Source organism: Microcaecilia unicolor, chromosome 2 (genome assembly GCF_901765095.1).
Source record: "Microcaecilia unicolor chromosome 2, aMicUni1.1, whole genome shotgun sequence".
Classification (NCBI taxonomy): domain Eukaryota; kingdom Metazoa; phylum Chordata; class Amphibia; order Gymnophiona; family Siphonopidae; genus Microcaecilia; species Microcaecilia unicolor.
Window position 1 is genome coordinate 207,601,488 of NC_044032.1, and position 26,160 is coordinate 207,627,647.

The window sequence follows — 26,160 nt, forward strand, 5'->3', positions numbered from 1 at the left end:
TCCTAACCTGAGAGGATCTATGGTGGTGTGAGCATCCATTACCATCTAAGCACATGGAAGGAGCTGATAAGACAAATGTATAGTAATATGTAAATATAAGCCTGTCTGATTATAATCTAACTGCAAACTGTGAGTAAACAGATGTTTTGTTACTTCAACTTTAAAGTGACTCAGCAGTGAATTATTCAGGGGTGAATGAGAGAGAGATGAAGAAAGAAATTAACATTTCTAAAGCTGAAGCTGTGTGTACTAAAATCTGCTAATTATTTACTACAAATAATCCAACAAAACTGAAAGAGGATGCCAGGCTCTATGACAACTTCAGGAAGCATGTTTGAGGACTAGCCTAATGGTTAGTGCTGACAGTGGATTTTAAACTAGAGAACTCAAATTCAAATCCTGTTTTAACTCTTTTATCATTTCTTTTCGTTCTTTTTTTTTTTAATTATGAGCCCTCCAGAAACAGAAAAATACCTACTGTACCTAAATATATAAGCCACCCACAAGCCTGAAGGCTATTGAAGTGGTGTATGTTCAGGTACAGTAGGTATTTTTCTGTTCCTGGAGGACTCACAATTTCAAAATAAAAGAGTTAAAGTGGGATTTGAATTGGGGTCCCTTGGTTTAAAGTCCACTGCACTAACCACCAGTGGCATAGCCACAGGTGGGCCTGGGTGGGCCAGGGCCCACCCACTTAGGGTTCAGGTCCACGCAACAGTAGCATACGTTTAGTGGTAGCTGGTGGAGATCCCAAGCTCTATCAGCTGAAGACTTCTTTTTCATGGTAAGCCAAGGTGGAAAGAAGCATTTTCTCGCCAGCTGAGATATTTGTTTGGTGGTAGTGGTGGTGGTGAAGAACACTTGCCCACCCACTTCTTGCCTAGGCCCACCCAGAATCTGTTGTCTGGCTACGCCCCTGCTAACCACTAGGCTTCTCCTCTGCTCTACAGGGGTGTCTGTGTGGCCATTCTTCTAAAAATGCTGACAGACAGGCGTCCTTGTCCTTGCTTTTTTGCTGTTCATGTGCTGGATGTTCCAGTTAGTAAAATGGCTGTTCACTGACGTATTTCCTGTTGGAAAATACTTGAGATGGACTTCCGTGGACGTTATGAGTTGGACATCCTTTCGAAATACCCCTCTTAAGTATCAAGGAACCATGTTAGAATTTTTAGCCCACATTAATTTTGTTCACTACTTTGGAAATGGAAGGGGTTATATGTAGTAACTTATCTCTGACCACTGAGATATGACTAATTCCATAGCATCTGACGCACTCATGATGATTCATGGCACTCAAACCAAGCGGGTTAAATTCAGAGTTGATGTTAAATTGTTCTAAGCAGATGTTAGGAGTTTTTCTTATTTTGTGACTTGTACAAAATGATGTTTTGCCTTTGTTTGCCTGCCTGGGATGTATTTCACTGCCTATTAGTTAAAGAGCTTATTTTTAGTCTTCTCTTGTGAGGGGGAGTCTGCTGCTTGTGCTTATAGGCACAGTTCCCCTTAGTAATTAGCAGTGAGTAGAAAAGCATACATTGACAATTGTAATGTATTCCATCTACATCAATTTGATGTATATTAGAGGGAAACATTTGGCCTTTTTCTAGCTTTATTTTTCAACTAGAGTGGAGGAGTGGCCTAGTGGTTAGGGTGGTGGGCTTTGGTCCTGAGGAACTGAGTTCAATTCCTGGCACAGGCAGCTCCTTGTGACTGTGGGCAAGTCACTTAACCCTCCATTGCCCGCCACATTGAGCCTGCCATGAGTGGGAAAGCGCAGGTACAAATATAATTAAAAAAAAAACTTTTGTTACAGTAAACTGTAGTATTTCCAATTCATCTTTCTTGTGTTGACACTCAATCTACCAGTATCACGGTGTTTCGGGAGGAGGTATATCAAAAGCCCAGGATTGGTCACGGGTATTTCTCTACAACTGGGTTCACAACTCAGTCCTGGGGAGACACCCAGCTGTCTGATTTTCAGGCTATCCATAATGGATATGCATATCTAGTGCATGTCAATCTATCTCATGCATATTCATTGTGGATATCCTACAAATCAGATGAGACCCGAGAACTGGGGTGAGAGCAGTTGCTCTACACAATGGCTCACATGATATCTTTCCACCTCTATGGGGGCATTTCTATATGGGGCATCTCTATTTAGGTGCCCTGAGGATGCATGATGAGAGTCTATTCTACACAAACATTGGGCTCCCAGAATCCGTTCTAGAATGCTAGCATAACCCAGTATTGGCTTGCCTTACATTTGGGTACCCATAGTTACACCAGTTATAGACCTGGTGCAACTATGGGCAGTGACGGCCCTACCATTAGGCCAACTGAGGCGGGGGCCTCAAAGAGCACTCACTATGGAGTGCCCCCTTCCTTCCTCAACTCCCATCCACAGCCTACCTTTTATTTTTCAAAAGTCAGCAGCGGTAGCAATCCCCATATGTTGCCCTACCATCGGCACCGGCATCTCCTCTGTGCTACGGCCTGCCTCTCTGACAAAACTTCCTCAGAGGTGGGCTGCAGTACAGAGGAGATGCTGGTGCTTGCGACAGGGCAGTGTATGGGGATTGCTGCAGCCTCTAACTTTTGAAAACAACAACAAAAAAGAAGGTAGGCTCGGGGAGGGAGGAGAGGTACTAGACTGCAGCTGGGGGGGGGCAGGAAGGAGTTGGTAGTGGGGGGCATCATGCTGGGGGGCTGGGGCGCCATTTCATCCCTGCCTCAGGTGACAGATTGCCTTGGGCTGCTCCTGACTACAGGCATCCATATGCTGCAAGGGCACAAGAGAGTTACTGTATTCTGTAAGTTGCATGTGAATGTGGCATCGCCACCCATGCCTCCATGCTCCTCCCATGTGAATGTCCCCCTCACAATTACCTGGCAGAAACCCAATTAGCAGCAATATTCCATGCTACCAATCCAAAGGCAAGCAGTTGCTTCCCCATGTCTGTCTCAATAACAGACTATGGACTTTTTCTCCAGGAATTTGTCCAAACCTTTTTAAAACCCAGATACACTAACCGCTGTTACCCCATCATCCAACAAAGAGTTCCAGAGTGGGATCTCAGCTCTTGTGTGAAGAAGTGATCCAGCTCTGGCATCTGGTTTTCAACATGGGCTCATCTGTAACAGCAACTTATCTGCTGGGCCATTTAAATTTGCTGGCAGATTCACTCAGCTGCAAATTACAGCCACACAAATGGTCTCTGAAGATCATAATTGCACGATTACATAGACCTCTTTGCGTCCTCTCAGAACAAGAAGTGTCAAAGATACTGCACAAAGTGTCCTAGTCGCAATAGGCTAGCATCAGATGCTTTCCTCATCAGATGGGATCAGGAACTCTACACTTATCCGCCACATGGCATAGTCTTGCATGGCCTAAATATCATTTCCGTTGTCCTTTACTGAAACTGTTTTGCCATTTGATAAAAGTCAAGGGCATTTTCACACTTCGGCTTTACAGTAATATTGGATGATTTATTTCAGTAGTGTATTTCTGGTAACTGGACCTTCTACTAATCAAGTGTGCCTGTGCTTTCAGTTTTCAATATTGACATTACTGGAAATTAAATTATTTAAATGTGTATTGTGATCATATATTTGGAATCTCCCTCTTTGTCTGTCTCCCCAGATAGATTTTTAGTCTGGAGGTATGAACACACTATTATCACACCTCTCAGGAGGATGTTTTTTGCAGCCCTTTAATAAATGGCACATTACAAATCACATGGTTTACGCAAATCACTAGACATCAATCATCAAAAAGAAATAGATATATTTCATACTTAGGCCTCCTATCACTATTCCTAGAGAGCCAAAATTTGCGAATCCACAGAGAGCATAGGTAGCAATGGTCTCTGAACGTACCTAATAGAAACACATTAGAAACAAAATTAGTTATTTTGGTGCTCAATCATCATAAACACTATTTTCAGACCTGACAACACCTACTGCATGATTTTGAACTACACTTTTCACTCTTTTAAAATATTCCATGCATTTCATCTTACAACATTGCAAATGATACCATCACGCATAGCCTCTAAAATAGTTTGTTTGCCATCCCAGCTGCACAGCTCAGGAAAGTACAATAAAAAATTATTCCAAAAATAAATGGGCCCAGCTTAATGAGGGAAAGTTATATTCCATTCTAAGCTCAGGAACTGCGCTTGAAAGGTACGTAGCTCACTAATACTTGCACTGGCTAGAACAGAAACATGTTATCCAGAGACCCGCATAGTCCGTTCACTGAACAAACAAAACAAGGGAAGGATTATCATAAAAGAACCAGAAATTCAGATAATAGTACAAATATTTTCATTAAAAAATGCTATTACTCACAGACATATATTGCTTTATGCCGTCAATGAATTCAGGTCCCATTTCTTTCCTTTTAGTGATCAATGCTGCAAGTTGTTCATAAGCAACAAATTCATTGAAGAAGGTTTTGTAACCAATGAGCTTTCCAACAATAAAGCTGTCTTGCCAGTCTACCCCCATCATGAATGAAAATGGCATAAAGATGTAGGAGCAAATGACCTGTAACATTAACAAAGTTTATTTAACCAGAAGACTTGTAACACACATAGGATCCTTTTATTAAAGGGCATTAAGTCCTAATTGATGCACAGTTAGGACCAGATTCTATATATGGCACAAAAAAATCAGGGCCAACCCCCCCCCCCCAAAAAAAAACATGTGTGGGTGGGTGGGTGGGGAGGGGGTGCCAAATTCTATATATGGCACCTTAAAAATTGGTGCCGTAAAACCACATGGTTAGTGCGATTCTGTAAACTACGCCTAAAGTTACGCATAGTTTTTAGAATATGCTCATGTGCAATTGTTGCAACTAAAATTTAGGTGCACCCATTAGGCCCCCTAAAGCCAGGTCTAAATACCTGCGCCTAAATATATATTTTTGTAGCACCGGATATGACGTGTGCTGGGGGTGGGAACTACCAATGGGCTGCTGCAGTAGCCCGGCGGTACTTCCTTTTTAATGAGCGGTAAGCCCGCATTGAACTTACTGCTGCTTTGTAAAAGGTGACCTGTGTTACTGTGAAAATGTGCACTCAGGATTACAGAATTAGGGGCTGTATGTCTTTAAGACTTAACCTGGATTTATTACATTTCTTTCAAATTCTTACCATACTGATTTTTTATTTAAGTGAAAAAAAGCTGGGCCATGAAGACATCCTAATGAGTTTGTGTAAATTTATTTGTTAAAGAAATCATGTTAAACACATTACTTAAAGTGGTAATGCAATAAATACCTCAAAACTCAGCTGTGGATAGTCAAACATATTACCCAGCCAGGACAGAACGGAGTTGAAGAAGGCCAGTATTGACAGAAAAGCCATTAGGTTCACAAGAATGTTTGCCACCAGCATGATTGAAGCGGAGGCTCCTTGACTGGCTGCTTCCAAGATATTTCTTGCATCACTTTACCAAGAAAATAACAACCACAACAAGAGAGTTAGGAATACCACAGTTCCATTCCATTGAGAAAGGTTGCACTATATCATCAGTTCAGTATAACCTGTGAAAAAATTATTACTTTTACTTTTGGAAACATTTGCATCAGGGCTTGAGATTCAAAAAATTGCTACATGTAAAAGTAACTTAGGTGCCTTCTTTTGTCCCCTATTTGTAGCCAAACTTATGAGTCTTAGGAAGTGTTTTGAGAATTGTGTAAATGCCAATTTTATAATGTTACTATTTACATTCTGAATGTAAATGCCATGGGATGCACAGATCCAAAATGGACATGTTCTGGACATGGCTTGGTGGACCAAAATAATATGTGTATTCCAGATTTAGGTGCCTAGTGCTAAAAATAAATAAGTGCTAAGCTGAGCGGGAGTCCTCCAATTAAAGTCCTGTCAGTGGGGGGGGGGGGGGGGGGGGGGGTGCTGTTTCACTATCACATTTTTAATAGCGAGGGACAGGCAAGTTCTGCAGGACTCCAGACCTTCCTGTCCCTAGTTATTGAAAACACAATATTGAAGCAGTGCCCCCCACTAGCAACAATGCAACTGGAGGAATCCTGTTCAGCTTAGAGAGAACAGTGATGCTAAGCCCCCATGGGCGTTATTTATTTATTTATTTTGTAACATTTGTATCCCGCATTTTCCCACTTATTAGCAGGCTCAATGTGGCTTACAAAATACAGTAATGGTGAACGCCAAATATGGTAGGTATTATTCAAATACAATTACAGAAAGGGTCAGGTAAGGTAGAGGTAAATGGGTACAATAAGGGACAAGGAAATAAGAAATAACATGTCCATTGCAATGTATGTAAAGATGCATTGTAGAGTTGAGGCTTTTAAGTAGAATCAATAGGGTAGGCCTTGCAAAACAGGTAGGTCTTTAAAGTTCACTTGAAGTTTTGATGATCGTGCACTGTTTTCACACTCTTTGGTAATGCAGTCCACATTTGCGTACTTAAGTATGAAAAATTGGATCCGTAGGTTGATTTGTGTCTGAGTCCAATACAGCTTGGATAGTGAAGGTTCAAATAAGTACGTGATGAACTGATTCTATTTCTAGTTGGAAGATCTATTAAATCAATCATATATCCTGGGGCCTCACCGTAGATTATCTTGTGGACCAGAGAGCAAATTTTGAAAGTAATGCGGTCCTTGATAGGAAGCCAGTGTAATTTTAATCGAATAGGTTTTGCGCTATCAAATCTTTTTTTTTTGTTGAATATCAGTCTGGCAGCTGTGTTTTGGGCTGTCTGGAGTTTTTTCATAAGCTGCACTTTACAACCCGCGTATATTCCATTGCAATAATCTGTGTGGCTCAATACCATTTATTCCTTTTAATCGCCCATTTTTTTATTTCCAACTGCAAAAGGAAGAAAATAAAGATTGTGTCTTCACTACTTGTTGGCAGCACTTACATAGTTTTGTAAAATGGGACAGCTACATATGGAAGCAATGTCACTTACTCATGGACATTGTGAAATTACTACCTCCAGGTGGATATGCCAGCATGTCCACTGGAAGTTCTGAATTCATACTGTTTATTTTTTTCAATGTGTGTATTTGTAAAATGGCTGCTTCTGCTGCACATTCAGACAAATACACATGCACTCCTTATAGGTATTCTATAAAGGCTCTGTGGTCAGCAGAGCATTTTGTAAAATACTTCTGGAACCAAGCATGTCCTAATGTGGACATCTGAATTCCGATATCAATATTCTATGTAAAATGGGCCTTCACATATTATATAAGACAATCTCTTTCCATGTGATATATTCCAAGTAGTTGTGATTGTCCAGCTGCTGTAGAAATATGGATATACTTAGCTGCTAATCCTTACTTTGTTATCCATGTTCTGCTCTTTCAGGGCAATTCTACAACTGGAAATTGCAGTTATCCATGCCTTGTGTGCATTAGTGTCATGAAAATAGATACTTAAGTGAGTAACTGCTCTATTCCCTATTCTAAAAGGTAAATGTGTAAGTGCTTTGGAGCATAACTGCAAGGTGACATAAACATGGGGAGAGCATGGGAGGAACATGGGCCTATCTCCAACTTATCCCCTAATTCTATAAAGGTCACCAAAAATTGCATGCAAACATTTGGGCACATGCCCAATTTGCATGCACAATGTAATTGAATAATGAGCTAATTAGCATCAATAATTGGCTTTGTAACAAGCTATTATTGGCACTAATTAGATTTAATTGGAATTTACACATGTAAATTTAGGTGTGGGATCCAGGGGTGTTTACACACATTGTTATAGAATAACAGGGATACACCATTTAGAAAACCAAGAAAGAACCCTGAAATCCAAGTGAGGACAGTGTATCAAGGAGTAGGTGGTGATTAGCAATGTCAAAAGCAACAGATAAATCGAGAAAGATGAGGATAGAATATAGACCTTTGGATGTGGCCAGGAACAGGTCATTGGAGACTTTAGCAAGGGCTGTAGAAAGTGGAAGCCAGATTGAAGTGGATTAAGAATAGCTTGAGATGAAAGAATGTCAAGACAATGACAGGGAACAGCATGTTCAAGTAGCTTGGATAAGAAAGGGAGGAGGGAGATGGGGGCGATAGTTGGAAGCCACAAGCAAACAGGAAAAAGCCTCCACGTTCTCCTTTTTTGATTGCGATAGTTGGAAGAACAGGTAGGGTCCAATGAAGGGTTTTTGAGAAGTGGTGTAACTACAGCATGTTTGAAGGTATCAGGAACAGTTGCAGTGAAAATTCAAAGATTGAGGATAGAAGGTATGACAGAAGGAGCTATAGTGCTGAGTAGATGGGTGGGAATAGATCAGAGGAACAGGTAGTCAGTTTGGAGGAGGAAAGAAAATGTGCAGTTCCTCTTCAGTGATTTCAGAAAAGGAAGAAAAAGATGAAGGGGTTGAAAGAGGGTTGACAAAATGAACTGGGGGTTGGAGAGGTGGAGATGACTTGGTTGAGAACTTAAGGTTAATCTTGTGAACCTTGTCATGATAATGTGTGATGTAGTTAGCTACACCTCTTAAGGTACATTGCCTGTGTTAACAGTTTGAGTTCTAACTTTATATTAACTTTAGGGCACAGTTCCAGCCCTTTCCCCACCCAGCCCCATCCTCAAAAGGGCATTTTTAAAATACTGAATTAATTGCTAACATGCACCTGTACTATTAGCTAATGCTGTTTCATAGCCTTTTAATGATGTTTTGAGGGCATAGTACACATTACTATTAAATAATCTGCTTTTTATTCTGGTATTAGGGGCAGCTGTTATACTTTTGTTATATCACCATCAACTTACCCTTTCTCAATCTCCATGCCACTCTTTAGATTTACTTTGGAGGCACGTGTTTCGGGCCAAAATAATTTTGCCATAGCTAATGATGCAGGAGCTGACATTACAGAAGCAGTCAATAAGTGGGTGGCTGAAACCTGGATTTCCAGAAAAAAGGAAAGAAAATTTAGTTAATACACTGTGCTGTGTCTTTGAGACCATAAGGATAATAATCTATAACCAGTGTTTTACACAACATCCATTTTTTAGTTGGGGATACACCTTTTCTTCACAATTCACACTAGACTGTTTGAGCTTACGACAAGTTTGTGTGCCACCTCCAGCATATGTTCAGCTCTATCTGGTGTTTTATTAACCTTCTCTCACAGTCATAGTTCATGTTTTGTACTGGGTCTGCCACCTCCTATATATGTACGTTTTTTTTTTTCAATCATTTATTTATAATTTTTTCATTTTACAAGGATCACTTGCAAAACAGTAAAACAGAGATGATTGTACATTAAAACAATATTAGAAGAAAACAATCTCAACAAGATAAATAGATTTTATACAATCTTTCTCTTTCTTAGACCACAAAATAAGTAGGGAGAGTGAAACAAGACAAGGAGATCAATTTAAGCAACAGCAAACAAAGAAAACGTGGTATTAACCCGATTATCCCCAGTTATTATTTATCTAAATCATTATTCCACATTGATCATCTGGTTGGTTTCTTCAAGACCATAACGGTGCATAGTCCATCAATTTCATTGGAAACATTCTTATTGTCCAATATTAGTGAGAGTAATACACCTGATTGCATTTTTTTTCCCTTTTAAAACCAGAAATTGTTTAACAATACAAACCCTTGAATCTCCAATCCAATTCCCGCTGATTAAAGTAATCCCAGTTTCACAGGCTTCACTCCTTTTGAATTAATATATTAAGAGTGAATCATTTCAGAGGAAAAAAAACATTAGAAGTCATACCCGGAACTCTGGGAAAACAACAATCTCAATATTAATCATCTACAACAATATTCATTTTGTTCAAATTTTTTCTGGTCTTTTATCATTTTCAAATCTTAACCGTTTCCTACTTCAGTTGAACTTCATTTGCTGTATATTCTCAAAGGATTCGATTAGATTATCCATGTGGCTCATTAACAAGACTATATGTACGTTTTTTCCGTCGTTCTATTTCCACTTTACAGTTCACGTCTTTCACCATTTGGATGCCACCTCCAACATATGTTCAGCTCTATTTGATGTTTTATTAACCTTCTCTCACAGCCATAGTTCATGTTTTGTACTGGGCCTGCCACCTCCTATATATGTACGTTTTTTCCGTCATTCTATTTCCACTTTACAGTTCACGTCTTTCACCATTTGGATGCCACCTCCAATATATGTTTCAGCTCCACTCGGTGTTTTATTAATCAGCTCTCATAGCCATAGCTCACTTCCTTCACTTGTTCTGCTATTTTCAGTACGTAGTCTTCTTCTGTTTTTCATCTTCCTCTTACATCTACGTCTCTCACCATTTAGCCACCTTTATCATCTGTTTCACTTCACTATCTAGGTCCTTTTCTAGTTCTCCAGTCCATATTTTCTGCACCTATTTTTTTCAATGTTTGGACACCTCTAGCATATGTATACTCTTTTTGGCGCACTCCCACTTGGTTCAAGCAGGTCAAGCCCAAGCCTACAATCAGAAAGCAGTACAGAGAACCTTCCAGCCAGGGGATAGAGTCTTAGTCCTCTTACTCTCCTCAGAGAGTAAACTATTATGCAATTGGCAAGGTTCTTATAAAGTTGTGGAAAAGACAGGACCTGATAATTATAAGGTGGTCCAACCAGACGAGGACTGGTGCTGTGGAGGACTTGCAGCTCCTCTGCATATCCTCACAGCCTTCTCCGGAGTGACTCCCAGGTCCACCCCGATCTACTCAGAGCTTTCGCTCCAGGTGCCTAGCGCTTCCACCAGCTGCCTTCCAGGTGCTGTGGAGGACTTACAGTCATCTGTGCTAGTTATAGCCCCCAGAGGTCAAATGTCAGCCCTTGGCTTGGTCTGGTTCTCTGGATTCCTTCCTTTTGGTCCCAGGTCCACTTCTTAGGGGAAGTGGGTTTTGTAGCACAATAATACAATACACCAAGGTGGCTTGGCAAAAGATATTTTATTTAGAAATAGGCTTTCAGCACTGAAAGATAATACAGCACTGCTTCTTGGTGTCTCAGAGTCTACCCGATGTCTACCAGTGAGTCAGTGAGTGAATGTCTATGCTGAGCAGGTGGATGAGGGTGGAATGGCGGATGTATGTCCGAAGGTGTGTGTCTCCTAACACCTGTGTGTGCGTGTATGTGCGCGTGTGTGTGTGTGTATGTATCTGTGTGTCTGGTGTCTCTCCTTTGTCTCTCTCTGGGTTTAAATAACTGACTTCTTTTCCCACACACCTGGCCTGTAATATAATTTGGTTTGCTTTGATCCTATGTCTCCTGATTCACAAAGGTAGTGTGAATTCCTGTGAACACACAGTTTATGGAGACAGTGGTTTGTTTATATTGTTTTTCCTGAGCATTGGTTCTGGTTTGTTTTCTTGCTTGGAATCACAGGTGTTAGGAGACATTCTGTTTTTCCCAGGGATCAGACTAGGAGAGCAGAGAGGAGGGAGAATGTCAGAGCTGCTCTCCCAGAGGTTTCAGGCTGACACAGAGTAGGCCCTAAACCTCAGTTAGGCTAACTGACAATCTGCATATCCTCACAGCCTTCTCCGGGGTGACTCTCTGGGCCATCCCGATCCACTCAGGGCCTTTACTCCAGGTGCTTAGCGCTTCCACAGCTGCCATCCAGGTGCTGTGGAGGACTTGCAACTCATCTGCATATCCTCACAGACTTCTCCGGGGTAACTCTAAGATCCACCCTGATCCCTTCAGGGCCTTTGCTCCAGGTGCTTAGCACTTCCTCTAGCTGCCTTCCAGGTGCTGTGGAGAACTTGCAGCCCATCTGCATATCCTCACAGACTTCTGTGGGGTGACTCCCAGGTCCACCCCGATCCACTCAGGATCCTCGCTCCACCAACTGCATATCCTCACAGCCTTCTCTGGGGTGACTCCCAGGTCCACCCCAATCCACTCAGGGCCTTTGTTCTCTGCTATTTATTATGGCTCCAGTACAGTTTCTCTTCTTGGCACTGTCCCTTCCCAATCTCTTTCTCCATCTGAAACCATTGTATACCGCAGGAATACATTGCAACCTTCTGTTTTCAACATCTCACCATCCCTTTTGTTTTTTCCCTTCTTCTCAGCTCTCAACATTCAATTTTTCCTTCCTTTCATTCAATCATCTCCATTCTGTCTGAGTACATCTCACCTTCATCGCTATAATCATGCCTCTTCTACTCTTCTCCGTACTCTCTTGCTCCTTCTGCTCTCCCAATCCTGGCCCTATACATCAGCTCTCATCTTATTCGTGCAGGTCACACCATGATGTCTCCAATTTAATTTCTGTTCCTCTCCTCTCCTCTCCCCTCCCCTTCTTATCTGCCTTTCTCATGTGCTCTGTGGGATGCCTGCTCTGACTGCAAGAAACGTTCCTACATCCATGACCTCTTTATCTCTCATACTCTCCATCTGCTTGCCCTACCTGAGACTTAGCTTTGCCCTGAAGACTCTGCTTCAGCTGTGGCCCTGTGTCATGAAGATTACCTTTTCTCCCAAACTCCTCGATTGGTTGCCTGCGGAGGTGGTGTTGGGCTATTACTCTCACCCTTTTGTAGATTTCAACCTCTTTCCACCTCAGTCTCACTGTTTATCTTCCTTCGAAGTCCACTCCATCCATCTATTCACTCCTCTACCTCTTTGAGTAGCCATCATTTATCGATCCCCTGATAAGTCCCTTTCTTCCTTCTCACTGGTTTTGACTCCTGGCTGTCCTTTCTTGAACCTTCATCTCCTTCCCTCATTCCTGGGGATTTTAACGTTCATGCTAATGATCCCTCTGACTCTTTTGTTTCTCAGTTTCTTGCTTTAACATCCTCTTTCAGTCTTCAACTGTACTCCACTACCCCTACTCACCAGAATGGCCATTGTCTTGACCTTATCTTCCTTTCCAACTGGTCACTCTCCAGTTTCTGTGCCTCAGCTCTTCTCCTCTCTGACCATCATCTGATAACTTTCACACTTAAACATCCTCCACCCCAGTCCTGACTAATCTCCAACAATACATTTAGGAATCTTCAGGCTACTGACCTTTTACTCTGTCCTCCAGTGTTTCAAACCTCTTCTCAACCACTATGTTATCCAAGTCTGTCAATGAGGATGTCTCTTCCTATAATACTATTCTCTCCTCTGCTCTGGATACTCTCATTCCTCACATTCCACGATCTGTAAGGCGTACCAAACCCCAGCCTTGGTTGACCTCTAGAATTTGCTACCAACATTCCTGTGCTCGATCTGCCGAATGCCTTTGGCTGAAATCCCATGCCCATGCTGACTTCATACATTTCAAATTCTTGCTGACTTCCTTTGAATCTGCTGTTTCACTTGCCAAACAGGACTACTACATCCAGTTGACAAACTCTCTTGGCTCAAACCCTGGACATCTATTTGCCACACTGAACTCAAATTGCCTTCACCTCAATCTCCCCTTTCACTTTCTCCCCAGACTCTGGCTGAGTACTTTCATGATAAGGTTCACAAGATTAACCTCGAATTCTTATCTAAGTCACCTCCACTTCTCCTTTCCTCAGTCCATCCTCTCAACCCTCCTTCAACCCCTGCCTCCTTTTCTTCCTTTTCCAAAAATCACTGAAGAGGAAACTGCACATTTTCTTTCCTCCTCGAAACTAACTACCTGTTCATCTGATCCTATTCTCACCCATCTACTTAGCACTATCTCTCCTATTGTCATCTCTTCTATCTGTTATATCCTCAGTCTTCCACTGTGACTGTTCCTGTTGCCTTAAAACATGCCGTAGTTACATCACTCCTCAAAAAACCTTCACTGGACCCTACCTGTCCTTCCAACTATTGCCCCATCTCCCTCCTCCATTCCTATCCAAGATACTTGAACGTGCTGTTCACTGCCGTTGTCTGGACTTTCTTTCATCTCAAGCTATTCTTGATCCCTTTTGCCCTCTTCATTCAACTGAAAAAGTGCTTGCTAAAGTCTCCAATGACCTGTTTCTGGCCAAAACCAAAGGTCTCTATTCTATCCTTATCCTTCTTGCTCTATCTGCTGCTTTTGACATGGTTGTTCACCGCCTACTCATTGATACTCTGTCCTCACTTGGATTTCAGGGCTCTGTTCTTTCTTGGTTTTCTTCTTATCTCTCCCATCACATGTTTAGTGTATACTCTGGTAAATCCTCCTCCACTTCTATGCCACTATCAGTTGGTGTACATCAGGGCTCTATCTTGGGACCTCTTCTTTTTTCCATATATACTTCTTCCCTTCGTTCTCTGATCTCCTCCCATGCTTTAAAGTATCACCTTTATGCTAATGACTCCCAGATCTACCTCTCCACACCAGAAATTTCAGCAGGAATCAAGGCCCAAGTCTCAGCCTGCCTGTCTGACATTGCTGTCTGGATGTCTCACCACCATCTGAAACTAAACATGAGCTTCTTATCTTTCTCCCTAAACCAACATTTCCTCTCCCCTATTCTCTATTTCTGTGGATAACACTCTCATCCTCCCTGTCTCATCAGCTCCTAACCTTGGGGTCATCTTTGACTCCTCTCTCTCTTTCTCGGCACAAATTCAACAGACTGCTAAAACCTGTTGTTTCTTTCTCTATAATATCACCAAAATTTGTCCTTTCCTTTCTGAGCACACTACCAAAACCCTTATCCACACTCTCATCACCTTTCACTTAGACTATTGCAACTTGCTTCCTTCAGGTCTCCCACTAAGCCATCTTTCTCCCCTTCAATCTGTTCAAAGTTCTGCTGCACGATATATATTCCGTCAGAGTTGCTGTGCTCATATTAGCCCTCTTCTCAAGTCACTTCATTGGCTCCCTATCTGTTTCCCCATACAGTTCAAACTCCTCTTATTGATGTGCAACTTCAGCTCCTCAGTACCTCTCCACTCTTATCTCTCCCTACACTCCTCCCCGGGAACTCCGTTCATTGGGTAAATCTCTCTTATCTGTACCCTTCTCCTCCACTGCTAACTCCAGACTCCGTTCCTTTTATCTTTCTGCACAGTATGCCTGGAATAGACTTCCAGAGCCAGTATGTCAAGCTCCATCTCTGGCCGTCTTCAAATCTCAGCTAAAGTCCACATTTTTGATGCTGCTTTTAACTCCTAACCCCTATTCACTGGTTCAGTACCAATGTCTGTTTTATTATTATTATTATTATTATTATATTTTTATCCCGCGCTTTCCCACTCAAAGCAGGCTCAATGCGGCTTACATAGTAATAGGAATACAGAATATTGTTAGAGAGGGTAAAAGTTAAGTATACCAGAATAATAGAAGAGATGAGTATCATCATTCCCACCTTAGTAATTCCCTTATCTCTTATTTGTCCTGGTTGTCTGTCCTGATTAGATTGTAAACTCTGTTAAGAAGAGGCTGTCTCTTCATGTTAAACTGTACAGCGCTGCATACATCTAGTAGCACCATAGAAATGATAAGTAGTAGCAGTAGTAGTAGTAGTACAAGGCGAAGATCTTCCATGTTAATTTGATGGAGAAGTGGGTTCCCATGACTGCAGCACTGGTCCAAAGAGATGACTTTGGGCCAGAGGTCCTGACAGAGGCCTGGCCCTTGCAAGTTCCATTTTGAGACCAGATCTCCATCTTGCAGAAGGCCAACCTAGAGCAGTTGGTATGCCAGAATCAAGATGTGTTCTTTGGAGTTCCAGGCCGGACACATCTTGTAACTCATAATATTTTCACCGAGCTGGGACATTTTCACTGAGCCAGCAGTGATAGTCCAGCAATGCCCCTATCGGATTCCAGAAACCCGGCAGTAGGCTGTGGCAAAGGAGGTTGCTGAAATGCTGGAACTGGGTGTCATCGAGGAGTCGACCAGTAATTGATCATTTCCCATTTTGCTGGTGCCAAAGCCAGATGGGAGTATCCGGTTTTGTTTTGATTTCTGGAAGATGAATGCTGTCTCCAAATTAGAGACCTATCCAGTCCTGAGGGTAGACAAACTCATTGAGCAACTGGGAGGAGCCCAGTTCATTTTGACATTGGACCTGACCAAGGGATATTGGCAGGTGTCCTTCACCTCAGCTGCCAAGGAGAAGACAGTTATTTCCATGCCTCAGTGTTTGTTCCAGTTCACAGTGTTGCCATTTGGCCTTCATGGTGCTTTAGCTACCTTCCAGCACCTCGTGGACCACCTACTTAAACCGCATGGACAACGTGGCTGCTTACTTAGAAGACATTGTCATCTACAGTAAGGATTGGAGAATCCATCTCATTCAGGTAGAAGCAGTACTGGATAGTCTACAGACCACTGGGCTAACAGCGAATCCTATAAAATGCTTCTTGGGAGGACAGGAAGTCCAGTATCTCAGGTCAAGAAAGGACAAGTGAGACCCCAGATCTGGAAGGCTGAGGCAATCACCCAGTTTCCAGTACCCCAGACAAAGAAACAAGTACGAGCCTTCCTCATCCTTGTTGGTTATTACTGCTGGTTTATTCCAGGGTTCGCTGAGAAAGCAGAACCAGTAACCCGCCTCCTACAGAAGAAGGCTCCAGAAAGGATACACTGGACCGAAGAGCTAGATGTTGCCTTCCAAACCCTGAAGATGGATATTTGCTCAGAGCCCAGACTGGTCAGTCCAGACTTCAACCGGCCTTTCTTTGTGCAGACCGATGCACCAGAAGTTAGACTTGGGGATGTTCTGGCCCAGGAAGTAGATGGGGAAGAGCACCAAGTGGCATACATTAGGCAGGTGTTGTTCCTGTGAAAGAAGAATTATGCGTTGATTTAGAAGGAGGCTCTAGCTGTGAAGTGGGTCCTGGAAACATTCCAATATTATTTGTTGGGGAAACACTTCCTGCTGTTTACCGACCATCAACCCCTTCAGTGGATGGCTCGACATAAAGACTCAAATGTGTGTATCATGCGCTGGTTCCTTAGCCTCCAACCCTTTAGCTATTTAGTGAGATATCAGGTGAGCCAAGACTTTGCTAACGCTGATTTTTTGTCTCAGGAGGTGAACCCTGAATACGAATTAGGATCTGGAGCATACTAGGCAACCAAAACAGAAGATGACACCAGGAAGTGAAGAACAAGCTCTGGAAAAGAGGCCTAGGGTACAAGCAGGAGGAAGATGGCCTCTGAGAGAGATTGGCATGTGTAGAGCAGACTATGATGGCCAACCAGCCAAGTGGTGCAAGCGACAGTGTGTGATTAAGTACTGTGTGTTAACTGCAATGCAACTTTTTTTCCATTCCTTGTAAGTTTGTTTTTCCATTCCCTGCACCATAACATACTCATTTACTGCCTCGTAAACATGGTATGCAATTAATGCATGAATTTGTGAGCAATAACTGTAATGCCAGTGTGGTAATGGTTACCATGGCTGTGCACTACAAGTTACAACATGCTAATTCATGAGATAACTGCTTAGCATATGCTAGTAAAAGGGTCTCATAGATATATATTTCACTAAATGAAAAGTGTTGCAATTGCTTCTTACCCCAAAGGAAATATATGCTCCTAGAACACTTCCAGCAATGGTAGAAAAGCCTGCGGTCATGATTGCATGGAGTTCAGAGATTGTAAGGCTGTCAAGGTATGGACGAACCAAAAGTGGAGATTCTGTCTGAAATTAAGAAGAATATTCCAGTAAACCATAATGAGGCTTTTCCCAATACAAAACATCCACACGTTTGTTGTACATTATTTTCCTTTGGAACAGTTTATGGGGGAAAGTTTTCAATGTGTAGTAAAATAACCCATCTTAATGGTAGCCCACGGTAATAACGTACCCCCTATTCATTAGTAATGCTTCATAGTTCTCCTAGATTTTAGATACGAGGAAATAGAAATGAAATTTGAATTTAAGCGGACTAGAATGCATTACATGATTCAGAAGGGCGGTTAAGAAATAAGAATCACTTTATTTTATTTTTTGCAGTTACATTGGCGACTTTGATACCATATCATGAATGACATAGTAAGTTTCATGATCATTGATGAATTAGATTGTAAGCTCTGTCGAGCAAGGACTATCTTTTCATGTTCAAGTGTACAGCGCTGCGTACGTCTAGTAGCGCTATAGAAATTATAAGTAGTAGTAGTAAGTTAGGTGACTAGATCCAGATTCACCCGACAGGATTGATCCAGTCCTGGCATACCTCAATACATACAGGGACTTGTAGCCTTGCTTTTCTTAGGGAATCCAATGGGGAAATCAGAACCAGAAGTCCCTGCATGCAATGGGGTAAGGCTAGGACTGGATTAACCCTGTTGGGTGAATATAGATCTAGGTGGCAACCCTAAGGTCCTCCCAAGGGGTATCCCTAACCACACCCTCTCCAAAAGACATTACATGATGTGACACCCACAAGCAAGCCTTCTCTGGAGTAGCCTTCACACTCTGGAATGCTCTCCCTAAAAGGCTCTGCCTACAACAAGACTATCTCTATTTCAGGAAGCAGGTGAAAGCTTGGCTCTTCAACCAGGCCTTTAATGGAAGAAGTAACTAACTTCTTAGTCTCACACACACACACACACACACACACACAAGGACATGTTTATCCACTCATACCCTAGCTGAGATAACATTTAATCATCTCTCTGATTTCATGTACAATTTTCTTTAAATTAGTCACCTTATTTTCTAACTCCTCTTACTCTCTTACCTATCTATATGTTCCATCTTTGCTTATACCCTACACTGTCTATGAAAATGTTCTATTACATATTGTGTTAACATTATAAGTAGTATACTATGCCATACTTTGTATTGTTATTTGAATATTTTTACTGCTGTAATTTGCTTATATTTGATTTATTCTTACCGTACACTGCATCAAGTGAATTTTTTCAAAAAGACGGTAAATAAATCCTAATAAATAAAATAAACAGTTGGGTCACATTCAGTTTGAATTCTATCAGAAGCAATAGAGGAATAGTTGCTTACTGAATTTGATTTGCTCTAGACTGAACAAGTTGCATTTACTCTGACTCAATGTGGCTCAGATGAAATTGGAATCACTTCATATGCCATTATCCAGACCAGCGAACATTCCTAGTTTTGACCCAGTAAATGAGCTCTTATTTATTTAATTCTGGCGCAGGGTCTCTTCAGGTGGCTGAATAATAGCAAACTTTAATCAAATGAAAAGATATTGAAGGAAATCTTACTTGCCCCACTTTGAGCCATGGAGAAAGCAGTATGAGCTATGAATATATTGAAGAGGGTATTTTTCAAAAGTCACTCACCCAGGTAAATATTGTTGTACTCAGGTAAAAAGGCTGTCTGAAAATTTCTCACCTTTATCTTGGCTAAAAGCAGGGCTTTTTTTGAGGGGGTACTTGGAGGTACTGAGTACCGGCACCTTTTCCATTGTGTACTAAAATTGACCCATAGTCCCCAAGTTTTAATGAAAGAGCTCAGGCTCTACACACCAATTCTGTCTCGTCATAGATTCTGTGACTGGTTGCAAGGGGCCTGGCTATTGTGGGGTGGGTACCTCAGTGATCACCTCGCCCATGAAGGGTGGCCTAGCATTTGAGTACCGGCACCTTTTTTGCTAGAAAAAAACGCACTGGCTAAAAGTATGCATGGGCCTCCATGGAACAGAAATAAGGCAAGTGCATTGCATTTTAAAGTGTACAGTGGGGGAAATAAGTATTTGATCCCTTGCTGATTTTGTAAGTTTGCCCACTGACAAAGACATGAGCAGCCCATAATTGAAGGGTAGGTTATTGGTAACAGTGAGAGATAGCACATCACAAATTAAATCCGGAAAATCACATTGTGGAAAGTATATGAATTTATTTGCATTCTGCAGAGGGAAATAAGTATTTAATCCCTCTGGCAAGCAAGACCTAATACTTGGTGGCAAAACCCTTGTTGGCAAGCACAGCGGTCAGACGTCTTCTGTAGTTGATGATGAGGTTTGCACACATGTCAGGAGGAATTTTGGTCCACTCCTCTTTGCAGATCATCTCTAAATCATTAAGAGTTCTGGGCTGTCGCTTGGCAACTCGCAGCTTCAGCTCCCTCCATAAGTTTTCAATGGGATTAAGGTCTGGTGACTGGCTAGGCCACTCCATGACCCTAATGTGCTTCTTCCTGAGCCACTCCTTTGTTGCCTTGGCTGTATGTTTTGGGTCATTGTCGTGCTGGAAGACCCAGCCACGACCCATTTTTAAGGCCCTGGCGGAGGAAAGGAGGTTGTCACTCAGAATTGTACGGTACATGGCCCCATCCATTCTCCCATTGATGCGGTGAAGTAGTCCTGTGCCCTTAGCAGAGAAACACCCCCAAAACATAACATTTCCACCTCCATGCTTGACAGTGGGGACGGTGTTCTTTGGGTCATAGGCAGCATTTCTCTTCCTCCAAACATGGCGAGTTGAGTTCATGCCAAAGAGCTCAATTTTTGTCTCATCTGACCACAGCACCTTCTCCCAATCACTCTCGGCATCATCCAGGTGTTCACTGGCAAACTTCAGACGGGCCGTCACATGTGCCTTCCGGAGCAGGGGGACCTTGCGGGCACTGCAGGATTGCAATCCGTTATGTCGTAATGTGTTACCAATGGTTTTCGTGGTGACAGTGGTCCCAGCTGCCTTGAGATCATTGACAAGTTCCCCCCTTGTAGTTGTAGGCTGATTTCTAACCTTCCTCATGATCAAGGATACCCCACGAGGTGAGATTTTGCGTGGAGCCCCAGATCTTTGTCGATTGACAGTCATTTTGTACTTCTTCCATTTTCTTACTATGGCACCAACAGTTGTCTCCTTCTCGCCCAGCGTCTTACTGATGGTTTTGTAGCCCATTCCAGCCTTGTGCAGGTGTATGATCTTGTCCCTGACATCCTTAGACAGCTCCTTGCTCTTGGCCATTTGTAGAGGTTAGATTCTGACTGATTCACTGAGTCTGTGGACAGGTGTCTTTCATACAGGTGACCATTGCCGACAGCTGTCTGTCATGCAGGTAACGAGTTGATTTGGAGCATCTACCTGGTCTGTAGGGGCCAGATCTCTTACTGGTTGGTGGGGGATCAAATACTTATTTCCCTCTGCAGAATGCAAATAAATTCATATACTTTCCACAATGTGATTTTCCGGATTTAATTTGTGATGTGCTATCTCTCACTGTTACCAATAACCTACCCTTCAATTATGGGCTGCTCATGTCTTTGTCAGTGGGCAAACTTACAAAATCAGCAAGGGATCAAATACTTATTTCCCCCACTGTATATATTCTATTTCTCAGTCAAATATGAACCCTTCAAAAAGCAGAAGCAAAATCTATGGACCACCTGCAACCAGATGCATTTTTCAAAAGGAAAAATATGCTTGCAAGTGTGCAGACTATTTTGAAAGTTTTCCCTTAAACAGGGCCAGCCCTATAGCAAGGTGAGTTAGAGGGGCATAATCGAATGGGGGAGGCCATCTCTAATGACGGCCCCGTTAAGCGGTGTACCTGACTGTATTATCGAAACAAGATGGCTGGCCATCTTTCGTTTTGATAATATGGTCAGGGCTGGCCAAATCTCAACATTTGGGCTGCCCTTAGAGATCGCCGGCGTTAGAGATGGCCGCCATTGGTTTTCGCCGATAATGGAAACTAATGGCGGCCATCTCAAACCCAGCCAAATCCAAGTCATTTGGTCATGGGAGGAGCCAGTATTTGTAGTGCACTGGTCCCCCTGACATGCCAGGACACCAACCGGGCACCCTAGGGGGCACTGCAGTGGACTTCACAAAATGATCCCAGGTGCATAGCTCCCTTACCTTGGGTGCTGAGCCCCCCAACACCCCCAAAACCCACTCCCCACAACTGCACAACATTACCAGAGCCCTTAGGGATGAAAGGGGGCACCTAGGTGTGGGTACAGTGGGTTTCGGGTGGGTTTTGGAGGGCTCCCATTTACCACCACAAGTGTAACAGGTAGGGGGGTATGGGCCTGGGTCCGCCTGCCTGAAGTGCACTGCAGTACCCACTAAAACTGCTCCAGGGACCTGCATAGTGCTGTGATGGAGCTGGGTATGACATTTGAGACTGGCATAGAGGCTGGCAAAAAAATGTGTTTTAATTTTTTTTGGGGTGGGAGGGCGGTTGGTGACCACTGGGGGAGGGAAGGTGATCCCCGATTCCCTCCGGTGGTCATCTGGTCAGTTTGGGCACAGTTTTGGTTGTGAATAAAAAGGGACCACGTAAAGCTGGCCAAATGCTCGTCAGGGCCGTCCTTCTTTTTTCCATTATCGGTCGAGGCCGGCCATCTCTTAACCACACCCTGTCCCACCTTCGGTACCCTGCCAACACGCCCCCTTGAACTTTGGCCAGTCCTGCGACGGAAAGCAGTTGAAGCCGGCCAAAATCGGCTTTCGATTATACCGATATGGCTGGATTTAGGAGAAGGTCGGCCATCTCCCGATTTGTGTCAGAAGATGGCCGCCCTTCTCCTTCGAAAATACGCAGGTTAGGCAGTCAACCAGGGTGCCTGAATTTGGGGATGGCAATAGAATGAGCAGAGCCAGACAGGCAGAGAAGCATGATTGGTGAGATTTTCCAGATTTCAACATCCGAGGTGAGAACTGAATTGGCAGAGCATGGTGGTGGATGCCTGTGCTATTTCTCTCCCTGTTTTCCTTCTCCCCCATAAGGCTGGCACTGCAAGGATGTTTAAAATGCATGATCATAAGGCTAACACTTGCTGATCTCAGACTTTCCACCTGCAAACTTAGGGGTAATTTTCAAACCAGAAGATCATGCCTAAGAAAAAGGTATCTAAATAAATTTGCACCTCCTTTTAGTATGGGTATTATTTTTGACTGCAATGCACATGCTTCTGAAAATCTAAAATCCTTGTCCTAATCCAGCTCCTGAGAGCATATTCCCAAAACGTGAGCAAAAGCATGCATATTGTGGATCAGTGAGTTTACTTTAACCTACACACTGGGTGAGAAATTTTCAGACAGCCAATTTACATGAGTAAATTGTTTTCTACCTGCATAAATTGTTTTGAAAATTGCCTCAGGGAGGGTAATTCATAGCAGGCTTCTTTAATTGTGCAGTAGATATGCATGTGAATCACACCAGTTTTATTAGGAAAAAATATATACATACTTTCCGCTAGAAAGTTACCCCATGGAAAGTACCCACACTTGCTATTTAGTATGGAATACACTTACTGGGGGAAATTCTACAAATAGTGCTCAAGATATGGCACCGAGGAAATCAGTACTGAATGGTATTCTATAATCAAGGGTGGATAGTGGGGTTCCCCAGGGGTCTGTGATGGGGCCGCTGCTTTTTAACATATTTATAAATTATTTAGAGATGGGAGTAACTAGTGAGGTAATTACATTTGCTGATGACACAAAGTTATTCAAAGTTGTTAAATCGCAAGAGGATTGTGAAAGATTACAAGAGGAACTTACGAGACTGGGGGACTGGGCGTCTAAATGGCAGATGACATTTAATGTGAGCAAGTGCAAAGTGATGCATGTGGGAAAGAGGAACCCGAATTATAGCTACGTAATGCAAGATTCCACAAGAGGAGTCACCGACCAAGAAAGGGATCTAGAAGTCGTCGTTGATTATACATTGAAACCCTCTGCTCAGTGTGCAGTGGTGGCTAAGAAAGCAAATAGAATGTTAGGTATTATTACAAAAAGGGATGGAGAACAAAAATGAGGATGTTATATTGCCCTTGTATCACTCCATGGTGTGACCACACCTCGAATATTGTGTTCAATTCTGGTCGCCGCATCTCAAAAAAGATATAGTAGAATTAGTAAAGGTACAGAGAAGGGCGACAAAAATGATAAAGGGGATTGGACAACTTCCCTACAAGGCTGAAGCGGCTAGGGCTCTTCAGCTTGGAGAAAAGACAGCTGAGGGGAGATATGATAGAGGTCTGTAAAATAATGAGTGGAGTGGAATGGGTAGACGTGAATCGCTTGTTTCCAAAAATACTAGGACTAGGGGGCATGCAATGCAGTTACAAACTAGTACATTTAAAACGAATTGTAGAAAATTTTTCTTCACTCAACATGTAATTAAACTCTGGAATTTGTTGCCAGAGAATGTAGTAAAAGCAGTTAGCTTAGTGGGGTTTAAAAAAGGTTTGGATGGCTTCCTAAAGGAAAAGTCCATAGACCATTATTAAAATGGACTTGGGGAAAATCCACTGCTTACTTATAGGATAACAAAAAATGTACACAGAGTGTATGGATGCAAATATAATAATCCTAAGGGCTATTTAACTAAGGTGAGGAAGAGTCTCATATGTAATACACGATAATATTTCTTTCACTCAACAGGTGAATCAATTGTACGTGTTCATATCTTAATCATTGACTCAGCCTCCACCATCCTAATTGTACTAACAAAGAAGTGACTTGCACAAAATTCTCAATATATTGATTAATGCACACTGCACTTATCTTAGGCAGGTTGGTGCGCTCTTAAACCCCGACAGGTCCCCGTTTTGTATTCACTTTATCAAGGGGGAGTGCCAATCGGAATTGTTATTTTGTTTCACGGGACAGAGTGACGGTTTACAATTATTTAACAGTTAGTACTTATAGGATAAGCAGCGTAAAATGTATTATACTTTTTTGGAATCTTGCCAGGTACATGTGACCTGGAATGGCCACTGTTGGAGACAAGATGCTGGGCTTCATGGACCTTTGGTCTGTCCCAGTATGGCAATACTTATGTACTTAAGTTTATTTCAGGATTTATTATCCCGCCCATCAAAAAGCATGTCTAGGCAACTTACACTCTAATAATTAAAGAAAAGAAAGAAAATAGTAAAGTATGGAAGGAAGGGATGGGGTAGAACTACAATTTTATATAAGATAGAACAGAGGGGGATATGAAAGGAGGACTGAAACTGGTCTGCTGAATCCAACTGGCTCTTTCTCCATGGATTGCATTAGCAGGATTAGTAGTACGCATCAGAGAAAAGGAATATTTTAAGATCAATTAAAGTTTTGTTGCCGAAGTTTTGTCTGTTGCCGAAGAGACTGGGGTAGCTTGTTTCAATGTTCAGGATCCTGAACTGAGAAGATTGCCTTACTGATGTGTTGATGGATTATCTCTCGAAAAGATGGTACTATCAGTAAATTTTGAAAAGATGATTGCAATGTTCTTGTATTTGAATTTGGGGTTAACATGCAAGAAAGATAAGAGACAGATGGATTTTAAAGACCAGGAGTAAAATGTTATAGATAATATGATGGGGCAGGGGGAGCCAATGGGCTACTTTCAATAGTGGAGTAACATGATCAGTGCCCTTTATTGAACAGCGCATAGTGCTGGGATTGGCACTTAGCTTTGGGCATGAGGAGTTTCACCAACTGAAACCAGGTGTAAATCCTAGAGTGCAAGATAGGCGTGGATTCCCCCAAATTCTATAACACTGTATGCATTTTAAGGGAACATCCCTGACCCGCTCATGCCCCTCCCATGGCCACATGCCCTTTTCACCATGCAGAACACTTACACGCTATTCCAGAACTGGGCACATAAATGTGTTCTCATGTGGAACTGCCATTTATGCCCCATTTTGGCACCTCACATCTATTAGAAAGCTTTTTCATGCTAAGAATTCAGCGCAGAAGAAGCGCCTAACGTTTGGTGCCATATATAGAATTTTACCCACTGAGTGTTAAAGAGGCAATTGTATAACTGGGCACTTTCATTTAGCTGCATGCTTGGAGCCTTTCTATAACAAAACCTGGGCATCCAGGTTCTTTTATAAAATACAAGCATAAGCCGTATCAGTTTGCTAATATTTAGGCACTCGCAGTTACACCAGCCATACATCTGGTTTAAGTGCAGGCTCCTCCTACATGTGGTAGGAATGCATGCAACTTACAGTATTCTGTAAGTTACTTACATAAGTGGGAGCCCCACCTGTGTCTCACCCATGCTTCACCCCTGAGGATGCCCCTCTTGCAAATGCATGCTCTGCAAGTTAAGCGGGTATTTATAAAATAGCGCCTAGGCAACCTGCTGGGAATTAGGTGGGTATTTGCACAAGTATGTGTGAAAGTGCCAGTATTCTAGACATTTACACGCATAATGCATGTGTAAATGTGGGTTCTCTTTTATCATTTTTTAGTATGTAATGATCTAATGTGTATTTTGATTTTTTAGATGTTTGCACTATTTGGTCAGCATGGTATATTGATCTCTATAGCTGGAGCAAAAGAGGTGAGGAATGTCTTGCAAATT

General features: G+C 42.4%; 1 protein-coding gene across 2 annotated transcripts in view; it reads right to left on the reverse strand.

Moving 5' to 3' along the window:
• The window catches only part of SLC28A3 (solute carrier family 28 member 3), a 141,658-nt gene that overhangs the window by 17,650 nt on the left and 97,848 nt on the right, over positions 1–26,160 (reverse strand). For both annotated transcript variants that reach the window (XM_030193667.1, XM_030193668.1), the window contains 5 exons: positions 17,428–17,553; positions 8,790–8,920; positions 5,289–5,457; positions 4,357–4,554; positions 3,801–3,882 (listed from right to left, as the gene is read on the reverse strand). In XM_030193667.1, the coding sequence (XP_030049527.1) occupies positions 3,801–3,882; positions 4,357–4,554; positions 5,289–5,457; positions 8,790–8,920; positions 17,428–17,553 (706 nt within the window). The remainder of the gene's footprint in view (positions 1–3,800; positions 3,883–4,356; positions 4,555–5,288; positions 5,458–8,789; positions 8,921–17,427; positions 17,554–26,160) is intronic.